The sequence below is a fragment of the Mandrillus leucophaeus genome, unplaced genomic scaffold (assembly GCF_000951045.1).
Source record: "Mandrillus leucophaeus isolate KB7577 unplaced genomic scaffold, Mleu.le_1.0 Scaffold1342, whole genome shotgun sequence".
Lineage (NCBI taxonomy): Eukaryota > Metazoa > Chordata > Mammalia > Primates > Cercopithecidae > Mandrillus > Mandrillus leucophaeus.
Genome location: NW_012101302.1, coordinates 414867 through 432497, shown reverse-complemented (window position 1 = coordinate 432497; position 17631 = coordinate 414867). Strand labels below are relative to the sequence as shown.

General features: G+C 38.7%; 1 protein-coding gene across 4 annotated transcripts in view; it reads right to left on the bottom strand.

The window, feature by feature from the left end:
• Positions 1-17631, bottom strand: part of CCDC80 (coiled-coil domain containing 80) — a 36445-nt gene that overhangs the window by 11435 nt on the left and 7379 nt on the right. For all 4 annotated transcript variants that reach the window (XM_011973108.1, XM_011973110.1, XM_011973109.1 and 1 more), the window contains 3 exons: positions 13406-13562; positions 2583-2719; positions 656-804 (listed from right to left, as the gene is read on the bottom strand). In XM_011973108.1, the coding sequence (XP_011828498.1) occupies positions 656-804; positions 2583-2719; positions 13406-13562 (443 nt within the window). The remainder of the gene's footprint in view (positions 1-655; positions 805-2582; positions 2720-13405; positions 13563-17631) is intronic.

Below are 17631 nucleotides of genomic sequence, written 5' to 3'. Positions count from 1 at the left end.
TCCAAGAACCCTGGATTGGGACCCTTGTCCTGTAACAGATTGAGTTGTTTTCACACTCTTCTCTGGGTATGCTGCTCCCCCATGGACACTGGGGTTGTCACAAGATGGCCTTCAATAAATGACACTGTCGAAAAATTCATGAAACTGGGTCAAGAGGATTTCTCCTTTTGAGGTCTTAGTGGGGCTTTTGTTGTTTCCTGCAGAGTTGGAAGGAAGCGGAAAATCCAGCACAGTGTGCCAAATCCTGTTTGGAACCAGAAGGGGCCTAATAAATAAATATGCAAAATAGAAATGCTAGATGCAGAGATCTCCAGATTTACTGACTGAGTAAATTAACCTTCTTGGGAGGTCAGGATTCTATTTTCTGTACCAAAAAAAAGAGCAAAAAAAAAAAAAAAAAAAAAAAAAAGGAGAAAAGAACTATCCAGAGCCACCAAATCAACACTGATGCTTGGAGCTGAACCCAGCCAGCCTTGTAGCCAGAGACACTTCAACAGGACAAGACAAAGCCCAATGGTCAAAGATGGGTAGGTTTTTCTCCAGTGGGGGTTACTCTCTGTAAACACATGTGGGCTCTGTGTTTCTTTGGCATTTTCATGAGCTCACTCAGAACAAATTTGCACCTTCCTCTTTCACGACTCCAAAGGTGATGTACCTGGATAGGAAGTTCTCCAGGGACTGCTTTTTGTCCTCTTTGCAAACAATGCCCTCCTTCTTCTGCTTCTCCATATCTTTGATTCGGGACTGGAAAGTATCGATCAGATCAAACACAGACTTCATTGTTATTGGCACCTCATAGTATTGCTGTTTAAGAAAGAATAGAATGCATTTAATGTACAAGTGCATTTCTTTTCTCTATTCAGAGGATAGAGAACCTGTGAGAATTCGGAGGAGCTCTGGGGAAATCTTTGAAATCAGAGCCTGGAGGACATATTGCTTCATAAATGCTCTCCTGCAATAGTACCCTCTGCTGATGTTTTGAGGGTTAGATTCCATGAAACAACTGCTTCTTTTACAAGGAATTCTTAACTACACTCCTTTTGTTGGAAAGGGTCCATGCCTTCCTCACCATACAAGTCCTATGTTCACCTCTCTACCTTTGGCACTAAGGTTCCTATTGACTAACAACTGGAGAAGAAGTGAGAAACACTGTACCTAACACAGGAAACTAAATGGAATGACATGTGCGAGTGTGTAACCTGAGCAATAAGAGTAGTTTTCCACCAAGGCCTGTTCTGTGGTCCCAGGGATTGTTTTACTGAGTAAGCATCACTTAATATTAAGTCATGCTTTTTACATATTCTCAGAAATAAGTTGGGATCCAACTTAAAGACAATGAAATTCAGGTTCCTGAATCACAGTTGCCTGGACTTACAAAAGCAACCTTAGATGGATTTAGGGGCTGGCTGAGCATAATCAGTGTAAGCTGGAGAGCAGTCTGGACATGGCTCGAAGCTCCACCCTTTGTGGGAATTCAGTAAATCACAGAATGTGAGAGCTGGTAAGGACCTTAGAGATTATCTGGCCCAATCTCTCTCATTAGAGATGGGACAACACATGTTCAGAATTAGCTAATGACGCCATCTCTCCATATCCAGAAACATATTGCATGTTGGGTCAGCTATTCTGATAGCACAGACAGCATTTTTTCCCCTGAAGATTCTCACACAAGCGTGGTATATGGATGACTTTTTCATGAATATTTTTTATGTTCCCCATTTACATGGTTTCAGAAGCCTGGAACTTTAAAAGAATATTTTGATAAGTTGTTTTAAAAATTGTTTAGGGAATGCTTTAAAAAGGTATTAAGATAAACTTTAGTAAAATGTATTTTCAGTGATATAGTGCCAGTATGCCAGAATTGTTAAGACAGTGGGTTCTGGAGCCAGCCTCTGTGGGAATGAAGTTCAACATTAACTGCATGGTGACCTTGGGCTAGTTACTTAACCATTCTGGGCCTCTGTTTTCTCCTCTGTGAAACAAAAATAATACTAGCATTTATCTTAGACGTGTAAGATAAGGATTGCAAAGGGTTGAAGAAAGTGCCAGGCATAAGGAAAGCACTTGATAAAGTGACTATTTTTGTTATTGTTATTATTACATGGCATAGTTTTTCATGGTTCAGAACCTTTGTCCGTAAGCATAGAAAGAAAGTAGGTGTAAAACCCCAAACTCTTGTCCACATTGGATCAGGAAGCACACTTTTAGACCCCTCTGAGATAGGCCTACGTTAAATATGGGTTTCTTGAAGGCAGAGACCACTCTTCACCTTTTATCTCCAGGACCTGGCACATCATAGCTCTTTAACCAGTTTCTTATGAATGTAAAACATTGGTGTTAGAAAAGAATTTAGTCTGAGTCAACTAGCTGGGCTGTGGGAAGTCACTCCAACTCAGTCTTTGCCAGATACCACATTTCTGGATGCAAATTCATACGACAACATGGAAAATTTGGCTCATCTCAAAACCTTCCCACTTATAAAATAATTTATGCTTACTCATAAATTGAATGTCATTAACAAAACAATTCAGATTTGCTATTCTAAAAAATAGCATTATGTTATTCAAAATAAGCAATTGTACCTTGACTCTCAGATCCACATCTGTTAGCACCATGAAGAAGTCATTATAGGTCATTCCGTACTCTTTCCTCAGCTCGCTGATGAGATGCTGGTCTACCAAGTCTTCATCATCCACCACTCGCATGGGCTTCTCATTATCTTAAGGGAAATAAAATGTGAATGAATATGGGTGTGGCAAGACAGAAATCACTGGGAAGTGAATGGGTGAAGGCTCTGGGCCTAATCACACCAGCCTTCATTAGTGTTATATATTCAACTCACATTGTGTTTGAACAAAAGTTTTCAGAGTGAATTAATAAATATAGAAACAAATACACGAATAAAGTTTTGAAAGCTACTCTTCTATAGATGATCAAGGCTCTATCTCTGTCCATCCTGTTCATAGCAAACAGGAACAAAGTGAGAGTGGAGACTGCTGAGTCACACCTAGGAGAAGACTGCAACTCACCCAGGGAGTCAGTCTTCACCCCAACTCACCGGGGAACTGGACCAACCCAGACACTTTTGTTAAGTTCTGTTTCCATTAAACGTAATTCTGAGTCTAAAATCTGTGTCTGTTCCTCTTTTTTGGTATAGAATTAACTTTGGGACCCAGTAAGCATGTCATATCTATAGAGAAAAATAGAGTTTCTGTTGAAACCTAGTCACAGGTTCATTTTGGCTCCAAAAGAAGTCAAGCTATTCATAATGCAACTTTTGTAAGTGAATACAGTTTCAAACAAAATGTGACAATTTATGGAAATTTTAAATCACTATATATTTTTTCAATTATCAACCCCCTCAAATAAATCCTTATAATTCAGAATGGTTCCGGAAGGTGTCACTGGATTAATGGGAAGCGTGAAAATCAAGATACCAGTGGTTTTACATGGCAACTTGTATGTTGGGAAAGCATTTTAACATTTTCAAGGACAGAAGAACTTTATTTACTTCTTCCCTCTCAAACAAGTCACAGTGTATCTCTCAACCCTACCTAAGATTTTATCTGCAAAATAATCCCCTATATTAAAAACAAATGTGAAAAATTAACGTTAGCAAGTATGTGATAACAGGAAAATTAGCAATGAGAGCCTATCACTTATTACCAACAGCACTACCCAGTGAACAGTACTGTACTGCAATACTATACCACAGTAAAAACAACCACAATTTTGCAAATGAGATGTTATAATTTGAGTACCACAGACATTACTCTTCATTAATAAAAAAGGGATAATTATAACTTAACTGTTACTTTTATTTGATTAGGATTGTTGAAAGTGTATAAACAAGAAACTTTATTTCTCCAAAGCAAATCAAAATGAGAGGGGAAAGAATCAATCTGTATTCCTTCCCAAAGTCATAACAGTGCTTCATGGAGGTGGTCCAAAGGAAAAGGAGCTGAGAGCCTAGATGAGAACCAAGCACTGTCTGCAACATAAAAGGTGATAGGTCTCATGCATATAAACTATTTTTCAAATGTACATTTTTGTTATTAGAAAAATTTAAATTAATTTACAGTTATTAGATTTATATTTTTAAATGTATCTTGTTGAGTATAAAAACAAGTTGCAAAACAAAATGCATAGTATGACTTTATTCTTGGTTATAAGGAAATAAAAACAAAAGAAGATATATTCATATGGAAACACACATAGGAAAAAGTCCATAGGAAAAGTGAAGTGAAAACTTTTATTGTTTATTCTGCATACTTACGTTATTCAAATTTTAACAAGGAACATATTTTACTTTGTGAATAGTAATAATAATAATAAAGAAAACCATTCAAAAACTGGTTTTTAAAAAATGTTCTTAACAACTAATGTTCTGATTCTAAGACTTTACAAACCAGATTTTATCTTGTACTTGGAAATTATAATTTTTAATTCCCAACATACATTCATTCTTGCTTTTGTTCATTCAATGAAATATTTATCACTAATGTCCAGAGTTGGTTCTGTGCTGAGTGCTAGAACCAATAACTCGGACAGAGTTCAAGCTCCTAATTAGAACCAGAATAGACATTATCTGGCTCCACCCCATCATATTATTAAGGTTGAAACTAAGGAAACTGTAGTGGACACTGTGCTGTGCTGTCCAGATGCTACCTTCAGAACTAAGGGTGCTGTCAATATAAGCAGTTAGATCTCTGACAACTGATCTGCTTAGAAGGGAGCCACCTTTCCCCAAGTCACACCCCTACCATGGGACAGCTCACATTCAATGGTTGATGTAGTAGAAGAGGGGATAGATATGAAAGCTATCCCCTTTGTCTCAAAGTGGACAATTCGGAAGAGCCAACTCTATTGCAGCTCAAATTCACCCTGTCCAGTCTTGTATCCCTCACCCCTCATAAGTATTGTTCCTGTGTTAACTGCTTGCAGGCAAAACTCAGAGTCTCAGAATCTGTTTCTCAGAAAACCCAATCTGTCACAGACCCTGAGATGAGGAGTGACTTGCTCAAGTTCACATTGCAGGTTAATGACAGAGTGAGGTTGGGACTCAGGTGACATCACCTCACTCCCACCCAGTGTTCTCTCTGCTATGCCAAAATGCCTCACGCTCAAGGGTAGAGAGGACCCAGGACCAAACTTTGCTTTACTAGTATATGGCAAGAAACCAATTTCACAGCCTGTTTTCTTTCAACCAAAATGTTTTCTGAAATATTTCAACCAAACATTAGAAATAAAATATTTTGCACTCACAGATTACAGGAATATCTACATGTTTGTGCTGAGTAAGAGAATCTGCCAAAGCAAAACAATGAAAGTCCTAATCAACACTGGATCAGACTAGGGTGGTGGCAACTCTATAGCAGGACAGAGTCCAGTCTAGGCCAGTATCTGTGAAGCTACATCCTGTCTCAGCTCCTGCTCCTGCCACAGGTCTTTCTTGAGCTCTGCATTCCATCTAAATCAGGGCTCAGTGTTGATGTTCTGTTTAGTCTGGAAAAGCAACATAGACTTGGCAGGTTCTTGTTAAATTTATCCAAATTCTGTTTAAGCTCACTAATGATTGTACGGATTACAGGGCTTAGAAGGAAAAATTCTTTTTTTAAAAACAATATTATTATTATTTTTGAGATGGAGTCTTGCTCTGTCACCCAGGTTGGAGTGCAATGATGCAATCTTGGCTCACTGCAATCTCTGCATCTGCAGTTCAAGTGATCCTTCCACCTCAGTCTCCTGAATAGCTGGGATTACAGGCATGTGCCACCATGCCCACCTAATTTTTTTTTTTTTTTTTTTTTTTTGTATTTATTGTAGAGACAAGGTTTCACCATGTTGGCCAGGCTGGTCTCGCAGTCTTGACCTCAAGTGATTCACCCATCTCAGCCTTCCAAAGTGCTGGGATTATAGGTGTGAGCTATCATGCCCAGCCGGAAGAAAAAAATCTTTAGGAAACATTGTCTAAACTGTCTATGTGCACCTGATCCAGCTGAAATGCTTCACAGATTCAAGCCCATTTTGTGGGATTTGGACCTAAAATTATTGAGGTAAGGGATTCCCAGGGAAGATGAACTCTGTTACGTGTCGATAAAGTCTGGCCCTAGAAGTGCGACATTTGCCTAGAGTGCCATTCTTTAAAAATTCCAACCCCAAACATCAGCAGTCAAATTCAGGTGGTACTAAATTTATTCATATATTTGTCCTTCCATGACTAATTACAGACAGCAACGACATTGCAGAAAATTCAGCTTCAGTTATAACATATTAAACACCAAATATGTGCTAGGCATTATGCTTAAAGCTTCCATCTGTAACTGCTTTCCTTGTGACATCCATGGATTCTCCTCCTCCAACCCTCTCTTGCCTAAGTTCAGGTAATTCCACTAATGCCTGAACTACTTTAGCCTCTGACATTGCTTCAAAAGTTCCCAATCTCTTCTAGCAGTTTTTAAAAGTATGATCCACTATCCACCTTCATCACAATCACCAGGAGTACTTGTTAAAATTACAATCCTTGGATCCAGATCAATTGACTCAGAATCACTGGTGGTGAAGCCCAGGAATCTGCATTTAAAATTTTTCCTGGGTAGGCCGGGCGCGGTGGCTCAAGCCTGTAATCCCAGCACTTTGGGAGGCCGAGACGGGCGGATCACGAGGTCAGGAGATCGAGACCATCCTGGCTAACACGGTGAAACCCCGTCTCTACTAAAAAATACAAAAAACTAGCCGGGCAAGGTGGCGGGTGCCTGTAGTCCCAGCTACTTGGGAGGCTGAGAAAGGAGAATGGCATAAACCTGGGAGGCGGAGCTTGCAGTGAGCTGAGATCCGGCCACTGCACTCCAGCCTGGGCGACAGAGCGAGACTCCGTCTCAAAAAAAAAAAAAAAAAAAAAAAAAAAATTTTCCTGGGTAGTTGTTATGGACTCTAAAGACAAAGAGCTACTGTCCCAGAGGAGGAAATCTAAATCCTTGTCATAGCATGCAAGATCATTTATGGCATCATTAGCTTATATATTAACTCTTCTTCCACACATTATGCTCCAGCCCTCTATTTTCAGTCTCTAGAAACCTGTCCTCTCTTCCTGGAATGCTATCCACATGAGTACTCATTGTCTGTGAAACCTGTCTTTACCTCACTTGTGCACTTAATATTTTGGTATTCTTCAAGCTAATCACCTTGCATTGCAATCAGTTGTTTACATATCTGTCTTCCCCCTAGATATGAATAATTCAACAATAGGGACTGAGTTTTGGTCACCTTTTATATCCTTTCAGCCTAGCACAGTTCCTAGCATACAACTGGCATTCAGTAAGGATTTGGTAATCATAAGAACGCTCCCATAAGAAGGATATCATATGAAAAAGACAGTAATAAGGTATAGATAAGGTGAGTGATTCTGGGACTGTGTAGAAAACCCGCCATAAAACCTTCACATTTTCCTTTGACCTTGTGAACCCGCAACACAGTCTAATGTAATTTAAGAAAACACATTCATATATATTTATTTTCTAAAATTGGTTTTGCATGCATTAGGTCTTTTACATAAAACATATTTGTAAGGCATTTAAAATATAACTATTCTTTTCAACAAGTCAGCAGGGGCCAAAACTCTCTTGGCTGTGCTGTAGATAAGCCAGGAGGTAGATGCCAGCAGAAGCTAAATTGCTTTTATTCTCAAGAACATTGCCAGGAGTGCTGAGCAGTCCATGGCAGGTTGTTTCAGTTAGGACAACCTTGGCCTCCAGCTTGGAACTTACTTCCTTTTGATTGGAAATAGACATGTTTAAATTACTTTGCAATTGATCTGCTTACTCCTCTTTTACTCTATGAGTGGGTCATTTTCCGATCTACTACCCCACTGTGAGATGAGTGACCTGATTGAATTGATAGGTGGGACTCCCCTGGCCATTCCCGATCACTTGTTCTCTAGAAAGAACAACTTGTCTTATTAATAAAAAGTGTGTCCTCTCCAAGTGATTTGCTGTCCTACAGATTGACTCCATACAATCTTAAAGTTATGAATATATTTGAAAAATATATTCAGAAATATTTAGTGACTTCATATGGTTTACACATGAAGTTTGAATTCTTCGTCTTGGTATTAGAAATCTAATTTCAGGTGCCAAACTGCATTTCTAGCCCTGTCTTCCTCTCCGATCCTCTACCCAGCCTTCTGCTCTAGATCAAACCTAATAGCAAATCAGAATCACCTGAGCAACATTTTAAACTATAGATTCCTGGACCTCATTCCTAAACAAATGAGTCCTTATCTTGGAGTAGAAAGGGGAGGTGGGAGTCTGAATTTTTTCCAATTTATATAGAGTACCTATGCATTGAGATGAAAAAGATGACAACTCAGTAGAAAAATGGGCAAAGAACACTAAAAAGGAAATATAAATGCTCCCTAAACATGAAAAGGTGTTCAATCACACTCACAAAATGCGAAATGCAAACCAACACTACCCTATACTGATACCATTTTTCACATATTACACTGGTCAAAAGTACCCAAAAGTTTGATCATACACATTAATTGGAGAGGTTTGGGGAAATAGACACTTTTAAACATTACTGTTGGAATTGCAACATGATTCAACTTGTATGGAGAGAAATCAGGAAGTATCCACTCAAACTACATTTTGTATTTGGTCCAACAATCCTGCTTCTTAGACTCTATTGGAAAGATGTACACACAATTTCACAATTTAATTGTAACCTTGTTCATATATCACTCTATGTATGTGTGATATATGTATAAGAACAAAATATTGAAAATAGTTCAAGTGTCCATGGACAAAATGTTTAAACTGTGATAGAATCTCACAATTTTTTGATAAGAAATGGGGAAGATTGCAATATACTCATAAAGAAAGATCTCCTAGAAATATTTTAAGTGAAAAAAACAAGGTGTGGAATGGTATATATAATATGCTATATTTTGTATAAAAAGAAAAAATATATAGGTATTCTTTGTATTTGTCTAAAAAAGCACTAAATGAATAAATAAGGAATTACAAAAATGATTACCTGTGGGTGCAGGGAGTAGCAGGGTAAAGGGGTCAGGAAAGATACAAGACTTGTCTATATACACCTTTTTATATAGCTTTGACTTTGAAAATTTTAAAAAAGTATCATTTCTTTGAAATATTACACAAAAATACCTTGATCAAGTCATTACCCTATCAAAACAAACAAACAAACAACAACAACAAAAAAAACCTACTCATTTTTCAAGGTCCCTCCATTAAATCAACCTACTTTTCAAAATTCTCTGACATTTTCAATACCTTATCTGATGACTACAATTGGAAGAGCCAATCCCTCCACTACATTCTTCAAACCCTTGTTTTGTACATTTGACATATCAGGCACTTTTCCCCCTTGGAATGTCAGGGATTGGTCTTGACACTGATATGCTTGATGTTGGAGGCAGCAATGGCAGTGGACTAAGAAGACTGACTAGGTTAGGAGACAGGCTCTCTAGTCTCTAGGGCACAGAATGATTGGTAAGTAAAGACTTATCAAAGCAGAGGGGAACACACGGCCACTGTGTGGAAGTCTGAGCACTCATCCAGCCTCTCCTCCCAGCTCAGTGTTGCAGGCTCTAGAGAAGGCAGCTGCCAGGCACTGTCACCACTGATGAAAGGAGAAGTTGGGGGCAGAGGGTCAATTTTTCAGGACTGCCCCAGAGGCAAAGCAGCATTTCTGAATTGTTATGGATCCTGTTGACTGTGAGGCTTCTCCAGAAAGAACAATTCTCTTCAACAGGATCAGACAGAAAGGGTATTTTAGACTGATTTGTATACCATCATTCTCATTTTGTTTATTTATTGATTTATTTATCTATTTATTTTGAGACAGAGTCTCACTTTGTCACCCAGGTTAGAGTGTACTGGTGTAATCTTGGCTCACTGCAACCTCTGCCTCCCAGGTTCAATCAATTCTCCTGCCTCAACCCCTCAAGTAGCTGGAATTACAGGCATCTGCCACCATGTCCAGCTAATTTTTGTATTTTTAGTAGAGATAGGATTTCACCATATTGGCCAGGCTGGTCCCAAACTCCTGGCCTCAAGTGATCCGCCCATGTCGGCCTCCCAAAGTACTGGGATTACAAGCACGAGCCAGCGCACCCGGCCTACCATTCTCATTTAAAAAATTCACTTATGAAGTCCTTAGTAAGAATTCAACATTTTCTCTCTCCTTGTTGCCATATTCCACCTCCATGAACTTTGCCACCTCTCTTGATTACCCTCAAACTCTCCCTTCTTTGAAGGAAGCTATCAAAAAACTTCCCTTGCCCTATTAAATGTCCTGTGTATTCTAGCTCTTAAAATTTGGTGATAAAATGCCAATGTCAAAATATTTTTCATCTCTAAATATTGCTAAGAAAGAAACACACTTGCTGTGCGTTCCCCCCCACTTCTTTTTTCATTCTGCAATGAAGTGCCTTTAGCCAGCAAGTTTTTCCTATCTGACAAAATTTGTCTGTAATCCATTCACTTAACAAACACACCCAACATTCCTATCCTAGACTGACATTTTAAATACCACTAACAAGAAAGAATGCCTTTATGTGTTAGGCCATTGTAAATCCTACATGCAATATACACTGTGCTGGCAAAACCAGATAGGCACTGGAATTCGCTCAATCATAAATAACTTTATTTACATGAAACCCTAAAATCTTAAGGTAAGTTTCTTGGCTTTTGTAGGTTCATCGGTGATATCCAAATACTTTTAGCAAGATGGACCAGCTGGTGAGTACGGCCTACACTGTAGTTGGATGTGTGCCCCTGCTTTCAAGGCCCAGTAAAAGTCTGGAATAGTAGGCAGAGCTTGATTTATTTGTAAGGAAAAGTAAGGCCATCTGATGGATTTCCAGCTGAAAGTCAGTCAAGGCTGGAGTTTTTTGGTTCACTGAGTCCATGGCTCATGCCAATTCTTTTTTTCCCATGGCTGACTCCCAGTCTTGGCTGAAAGTGCTACAGCCTTTCCCATAAGGGTAACCTGGGACATGACACAGGGAGAGAGAGGCCTTCCAGGAATTAGATGAGAAGCAAAGTAAAAGATCCCCCTGCCCAAATCAGGTCCAGGCTGCCATTCAGTGAGGAAAATGCCCAAATCATAATACCTGATTTCCAATAAGGCAGAAAAAAAAAAACAAAAAAAAAACCCCGCAGCCCCCTCTACAGTTCATATTCGATCCAGATGTCTAGAAAACAGTAGGATTATGCTAAAAAGTTGCCAAGGCAGTACCAGATGCTTATAATGGGACCATATAGAAGTTGAGGTGGAAGATGTAATGATTTTTCCAAACTTCTCTGAAATAAGGAACGAGAACACTTTGTGGAAGGGTTGGTAGGTAACACATTTGACATTGGGAACACCTGGTTTGTGAGAGCTTTCATCACTAGCCAACACCAGTCTCTGGCTGGATTGAATACTTACTTCCTTTCTGGACATCTGGAGTGTAATTAAGCTCACTGCCCTCATGCTATTATTTGAAAAATCCAGGAAACAAATGGTTGAATCCTAGTTAGCCAATATACATGTGGCTTTGTAGTATTAGTCTCTTGGGCGTCAGTTTTATCACCAAGAATAATAATGCAGCCTGATCTGGATGAGCTGTTGTGAGGGTTCGTGTGTCAACATTCTGCAATCAGCACAAAGCAATAACAAGTGTTTTGCCATTATAGGTGCTCTAGTGACAAGTGTGACAGCTCATTGATCTCCAGATGACTACCAGATCAAATGGTGATGCAGAGGATGACCACATAATAGTGCCTGTTACCTGACCAGCATTTCTGTATACTATCTTATTTAATCCTGTGAAATAGATATGATTATCTTCTAAACTAAGACTTAGGAGTAGCTTCCCCAAGGTGACACAACAAGTAAATTGTGACCCTGGATTTAAATCTGTCTGTCTCCAGAATTCATTTTTTGTCTTTTGTTTGTATGATCATTATTGTTGTTGTTTTGGTTAAGAAAATTCCTTTTTTGCTTGTTCTCCCCCTAAATTATACATACGGTGCAGGATAAATGTCCAAAAATGAATCATCAATCCACAATCATTTATGGTGGAACATTGGAAAGGATGCTATTTATTTTTCCTTTGTAGCCGTCTCAGAGGAAGGTGGGCTATTTAAAGTAAGGAATGCATAACTGATACTTAACCCTGAATCAGCTCTAGAGATCTGCTATACAATATTGTACCTATAGTTATCTGTACTGTATTGTGCACTTAAAAATGTATTAAGAGGAAAGATTTCACGTTAAGTGTACTTACCACAATAAAAAAAATATGACTTAGAAAGCTAGACCATATTCAAATCAAGTTGACATTATCGTGACATAGTATAACTGATATGTCTTCAATTACACCAAAATTGCATGTCAGAAATATCTGTGCGATAATGTTATGTGTATTGAAGTTAAATGTTGACTAACAAATATTATATATTACTAAAATATATTTTATATTCTTTCAGGTGCTTTTAGATGAAATATCTTTTATGGCAACCATGCAGAATATGCAAACAATGGAATATAAAGGATTACTCTAAGGGATTTTTTTTTGTAGTTAAACCATGAACAACAACAAAACAGTAGAAAATACATATAAGAAAAAAAGCTTTTTAAAAAATAAAGCCCCAGAGATGCAATAATTATAAAATAAACTGGGTGGGTCATATTTTGGGCTTCTGACTATGCGGCTTAACTAATCACAGTAAATCTTACAACATTCCCATGAGAACTGCAATGAGTTAGATCTCAGCTGCCCAACACTGGGCTGTACGCCTTATGAGTCTCACATGTACTATTAATATGTAAAATTGTGAAAACTCTAAATTCAGCCAAATTCTTCTGCTCTCCAAAACGACTTGGGTGCAGTTCAGTCCATATTTTCAGTGACTTTTCATTTATCTTAACAGCTTCTCTCAGTTCTGGTTAATTCCTTCCTCAGGCTTGCCAGAGTCAAGTACTTCCAAGCGTCTGGCAAGTCCCATCTGTGATGAGTCACCTGCAGCAGAGTCTGCAGGAAGATCAGATGGGGCTGGCACAGGCAAGGAGACTCAGTACCCAGAAAAAGTGTCTGAATGTCTCTCTGATTCTCTCCCACACTGTATTACTTTTCCCATTTTCTTCCACCTTACTGACTTTCAGACAATAGAGTGTTTGCATGTTTTCCTTTTTTACAGTGCTGAAAACTTAAACCAGAACCATCCTGGAATGGCTATTTAAATAAGCAGGCAAACTGACCTGTGTTATCACAACCAAAGAGCCCTCTGAACATCCGCCTTTTCTTTTGGATCCCCCATGTACCTCGCCCATAAAGTTTGTCCCACCTTAGATATGAGAAAAACAATAATATAATTAAAATGTTTAAGAGAACCTAGCTGAAAGTGGTCGATTTTCATGGTGCTGTTGTTGACAGGGCCGAAGATGGTGATCACAGAGATTTTCCTGGTGGCCATCTTGCAGAAACTTTCCAGATATTCATCACGTTGTTGCACATACATATTGTTCTCAGCCTTGGGAGCAGTGATCAGCTGGAGGTGGGTGAAGACAAACAAATACTAATTTATAGTGATAGTTTCACACTGGGGCAAAACCCAAAGAGATGATTTGGAAGAGAGGGCTGGTAGTGACTGCATCTACGCTACAGATATTCTGCTGAACAGTTAGCATAATTATGGCCAAAAAGGGCCATTTGAAAAGGCCTCTTCTTGTCTCCAAGACAGCTTAGAGTTTTCTACTCACTTCCATTATTTACCTCCATTACCAGTCTCCACGTGTCTCAGTTTTCTCATTTGTGAACTCTGCAAAGGAATACTTATTTTGCAAGACTGCTGTGAACATTACATGAATACTTGGCACGCAGTAATTGTTCAATAAATGTTATTTTCCTTCCCTAATTTTGATCTTCATTATTCTTATTGGCTGATTAGATATTGGTTAATTCAATGGTTATTATTCACATTTCACAGGGTTAAGAGAGTTTCATAGCCAGGTCCTGGGCACTATGAAACTTTAGAACTTTTATTAGAAAACCTTGCGGAAAGGTTTTATGATGACCTTCAGGCCTACGTTTTGTCACATAGAAGGTATTCATTGTCACATTCAGCCTGCACAGAGTTGGTCGTGTTTGTCTTTTGATATTGCAGTTTTCCAACAGGATGTCTTTTACTCTAAGTTTAGCCTTCTCTTTAGTTCAGACCTGGTATTTTTCACCTACCCCTCTGTCTTTCATCCTCATTCTGTGACCCTTGTTTTCTGGGGAAAAGAAAAAAGAGGAAAGACAAAGCAATCAAAAGAAATACTTTAGTCACCAGGAATCTGAGAAAATGTAATTTATTTTGGATACAGTGAGGATAACCCTATTTTTAAGAGGTCCTTTTGAATCTTTTCTCTGAGAATGTCTCACTATTTTTATCTAACCTAATACAAAAGCTTCTCCACTCTCTTGATTAATTTAGTTGCCCTTCCCTGAGCCTTCTCCAATTTTACCAGGTCTTCTTGAGCTGAAGCTAGAACTGTGTTCCACACTCCACAGGCTAGTGGGCGTAGTGCTGCTCACCTTGGAGGTGAGAGGATGTGAAATTTTATTGTGATGATGACCAGGTCTTTGTTGAGATCTTTGATCCCAAATAGATCACCAGGCTGATGTCTGCAATGAACGCTGCCTATTTGCCCTTTGTTGCGTCATCACTAAGCTCAGAAGCAAGCCTCTATAAATCATTTTTCTGTAAACAACTTTTTGCATTTGACTAAATACAAATGTATCAGTCAATTTTCTTGCATTTGATTAAATTCAAATTTATCAACCAATTTTCTATTTATCCACCTAACCTTATAAAATATTTCTGAAGTTTATGACTATTGGCATTTTTCAGAGGGCAAGTCACCAGGCTGTGTACCTCTTCCAAATATTTTATCAAAAATGGTTAATAAATCTGGTCTCAACTTGATCCTGTTGTTTATTTTTCTCTATCAGAGCTGTCTGTATTGCTGCCTGCAGGCTTTCCCTTCTAAGAATTCTCTCCGCATGACAAAATACTCTCCCTCAAGGAAATTAAACGTGTTCAATCGCCTTTGAATGGAACATTAACAAACGTTTTCTGGGATGAAGTTTTTGTATTGTTTTGTTTTTCAGATCACAATTAATTCTAAATAGACATGCTTTAGTTTATTTTTCCTGTGTTTCTATGCCTGCTCATATGGACATTCTGGGTAGGAAATGTTTGTTTTAGGAACAACAATTTTTCAAGGGGAAAAACAATTTCTCCAGATTTATTCATTGATTCACACTTAGCTTTAAAACAAGATTTAAGGCAGCTACAAAAGGATGTGGTGATGGTATTTTTAGTTACTTGGTTTGTTTTTAATTAGCTTTATGGCATCTGAAAATATTTCTTCAGATTTCAATGGGAGCCCAGATACCGAAGTTTTATTTTAGGTTGGTATATTTTAGGTCTTTTTTTCTGACTGTTTTGTGCTCAAAAACACACTATTCTGAAATAAATAAAATGAATGTTTAAGTAAAAACACAAAACAGTAAAAACATAGGTAAGAGAAAGGGACTTACTATTAATGGTTTTGGACTCCCTATTCTAAATTAAGGACAAGCACATATTTAGAATATATTTAGAGGAGTTTCTAGGGCAAAGCTGCTTAGATGTTAGATGACAGAAAATTACCTGTTTCTGTAACTTCAAATTCATACATAGATTCCGTTTCATTCATCCCATACTTTGCCATAGACCCTTACAATCTGTGGACAAACCACGGTATGACAGGATTTTAAGAGTCCTCAGCCCTCCTCTAGTCTTCTCCTCCTTGTGTATACTAAGAATATCAGACAGTATGTAATCACACAGAACCTTACCCTCCCCTATATGGTAGATTCTCCCACATGGCTCTACGTGTAGTGATGAGAGGCCATGGATACCCCGTGGGAATCTCATTTAAATAAATAAGAGCCTCTGATATTTACTTTCACTGCAGACCCTTTGCCCAAGAATGCCTTTAACCACCAGGGGGGTGACATTCGTTTTGCAGGACTCATTCCCTAACTTCCGGCCTTCCGTGTTCTGATCCCGGGCTCTGTTTTGCTAATGTCCTCCTATACCTCCCTTACCTGACCTCTTTACCCGCTAGAGCCAGACCCAGTCTAAATTAGGAAACGTAAGGAATCTTGGGCAGAGAGTCACAGAGAAAGAGTAACTGCAGTCAAAGTCAGGGGGTTGTCATTTCGGTCCTAGTTCGGCCCCCAGCTAGCTTGTAGCCTGAAAAAATCCACTTAATCTTCTGAAGCTCAGCATTGTCATTGTTACAATGAAACAACTTTCCTGCCAACCTCATCAGGTTGTGAGATCTGAGCAGAAGTAAATATATCTGTATATCTTTATAAGTACATAACATGAACTTATTACAGGTTGATTTATTCTTAATAAATAAATATGTGTTCCCCAAGCACACACAGGTATGTTGCCTCTGAATAATTCACCCACAATCCCTCCTCTGTCTTTGCCCGTGTCACTCCTCCTACCTCAGAAACCTGCCCCCTCCCTTCTCTAAATCTGATTCTTTCTTTCAACGTACTATCCTCCTTAAAGTCTTTTCTAGCACACAGAAAAGTCTTTTCTATCACTTCTTCCTTTTAATTACTGCTCTTATTGTCTGCCCCGCCCACTTGGAATTTAAGTATTTCCTTAATTTACTATATAACAGTCACATCTCCCCAGGCAGAATGTAAGTTCCTCAGACTCTATTACCGTCCTGCAGATGGTGGGGGCATAAATGCTGGCCAATACTCCTCAGGTTGTATAGATCACCCCAGTCAGAGGAGAGGAGAGGGACTCAGGAACAAAGGGGTCCCCTGGTTGTTGTGAGTGTCTAGATGCAGGCTACAACCTTACCAGTTGGTAAAAACACTCTCTTACATTTAGTCTGCTCCTCAAGTTTGCAACTTTTAGGGAAGACTGACCATCTGAACCCATTTCAGGGACTCTTTCCCTATGTTTTGACATCGCCATCCCATTCACTTTCTAGTTTGGCAGTATTTCAGACAGTGTTTAAAATGGGAACCATTTCCAGTCCCCTCTTCCTAAAAAAAGCAGCTTAGAGCTCCTCAGTAAACACTATTTTCTGTCACTTGGCCTCTTTCCAGTTTGATGGCAATAAATCAGGGCATGTATCATGAATTTAAAACTGTGTTGTATTTCTTTTTCATGCTTCTGTTCCAACTGGTGTCTTGGCTCAATGAGCCTCAGAGGATAAGGAAGCCTGTTTGCATAAGTAAAGAGAGCAAACAGCAATGGAAGAAAGCTAGAGGGAAGGTATTTTAAGTCTCAGATTATTCAAAATACTGTGTTAGGCTCAAAACACTAGAGTCTTTTGTTTTGTTTTGTTTTGTTTTTACAGGATTCTGAAAAATAACTTTCAAGCTAATAGTCTGCCTTAGTACAGCAGAAAACCTTAAATCCTTTCCCAAAATTAAACCAAATAAGTTGATTGTTGTCCCAATACACAGATGTCTGAAGTAAGGTTAGAAATACTAACCCACCTGAATTACAGGAGATTCGGTCACCAAATAATTCTTTTTTTTTTTTTTTTTTT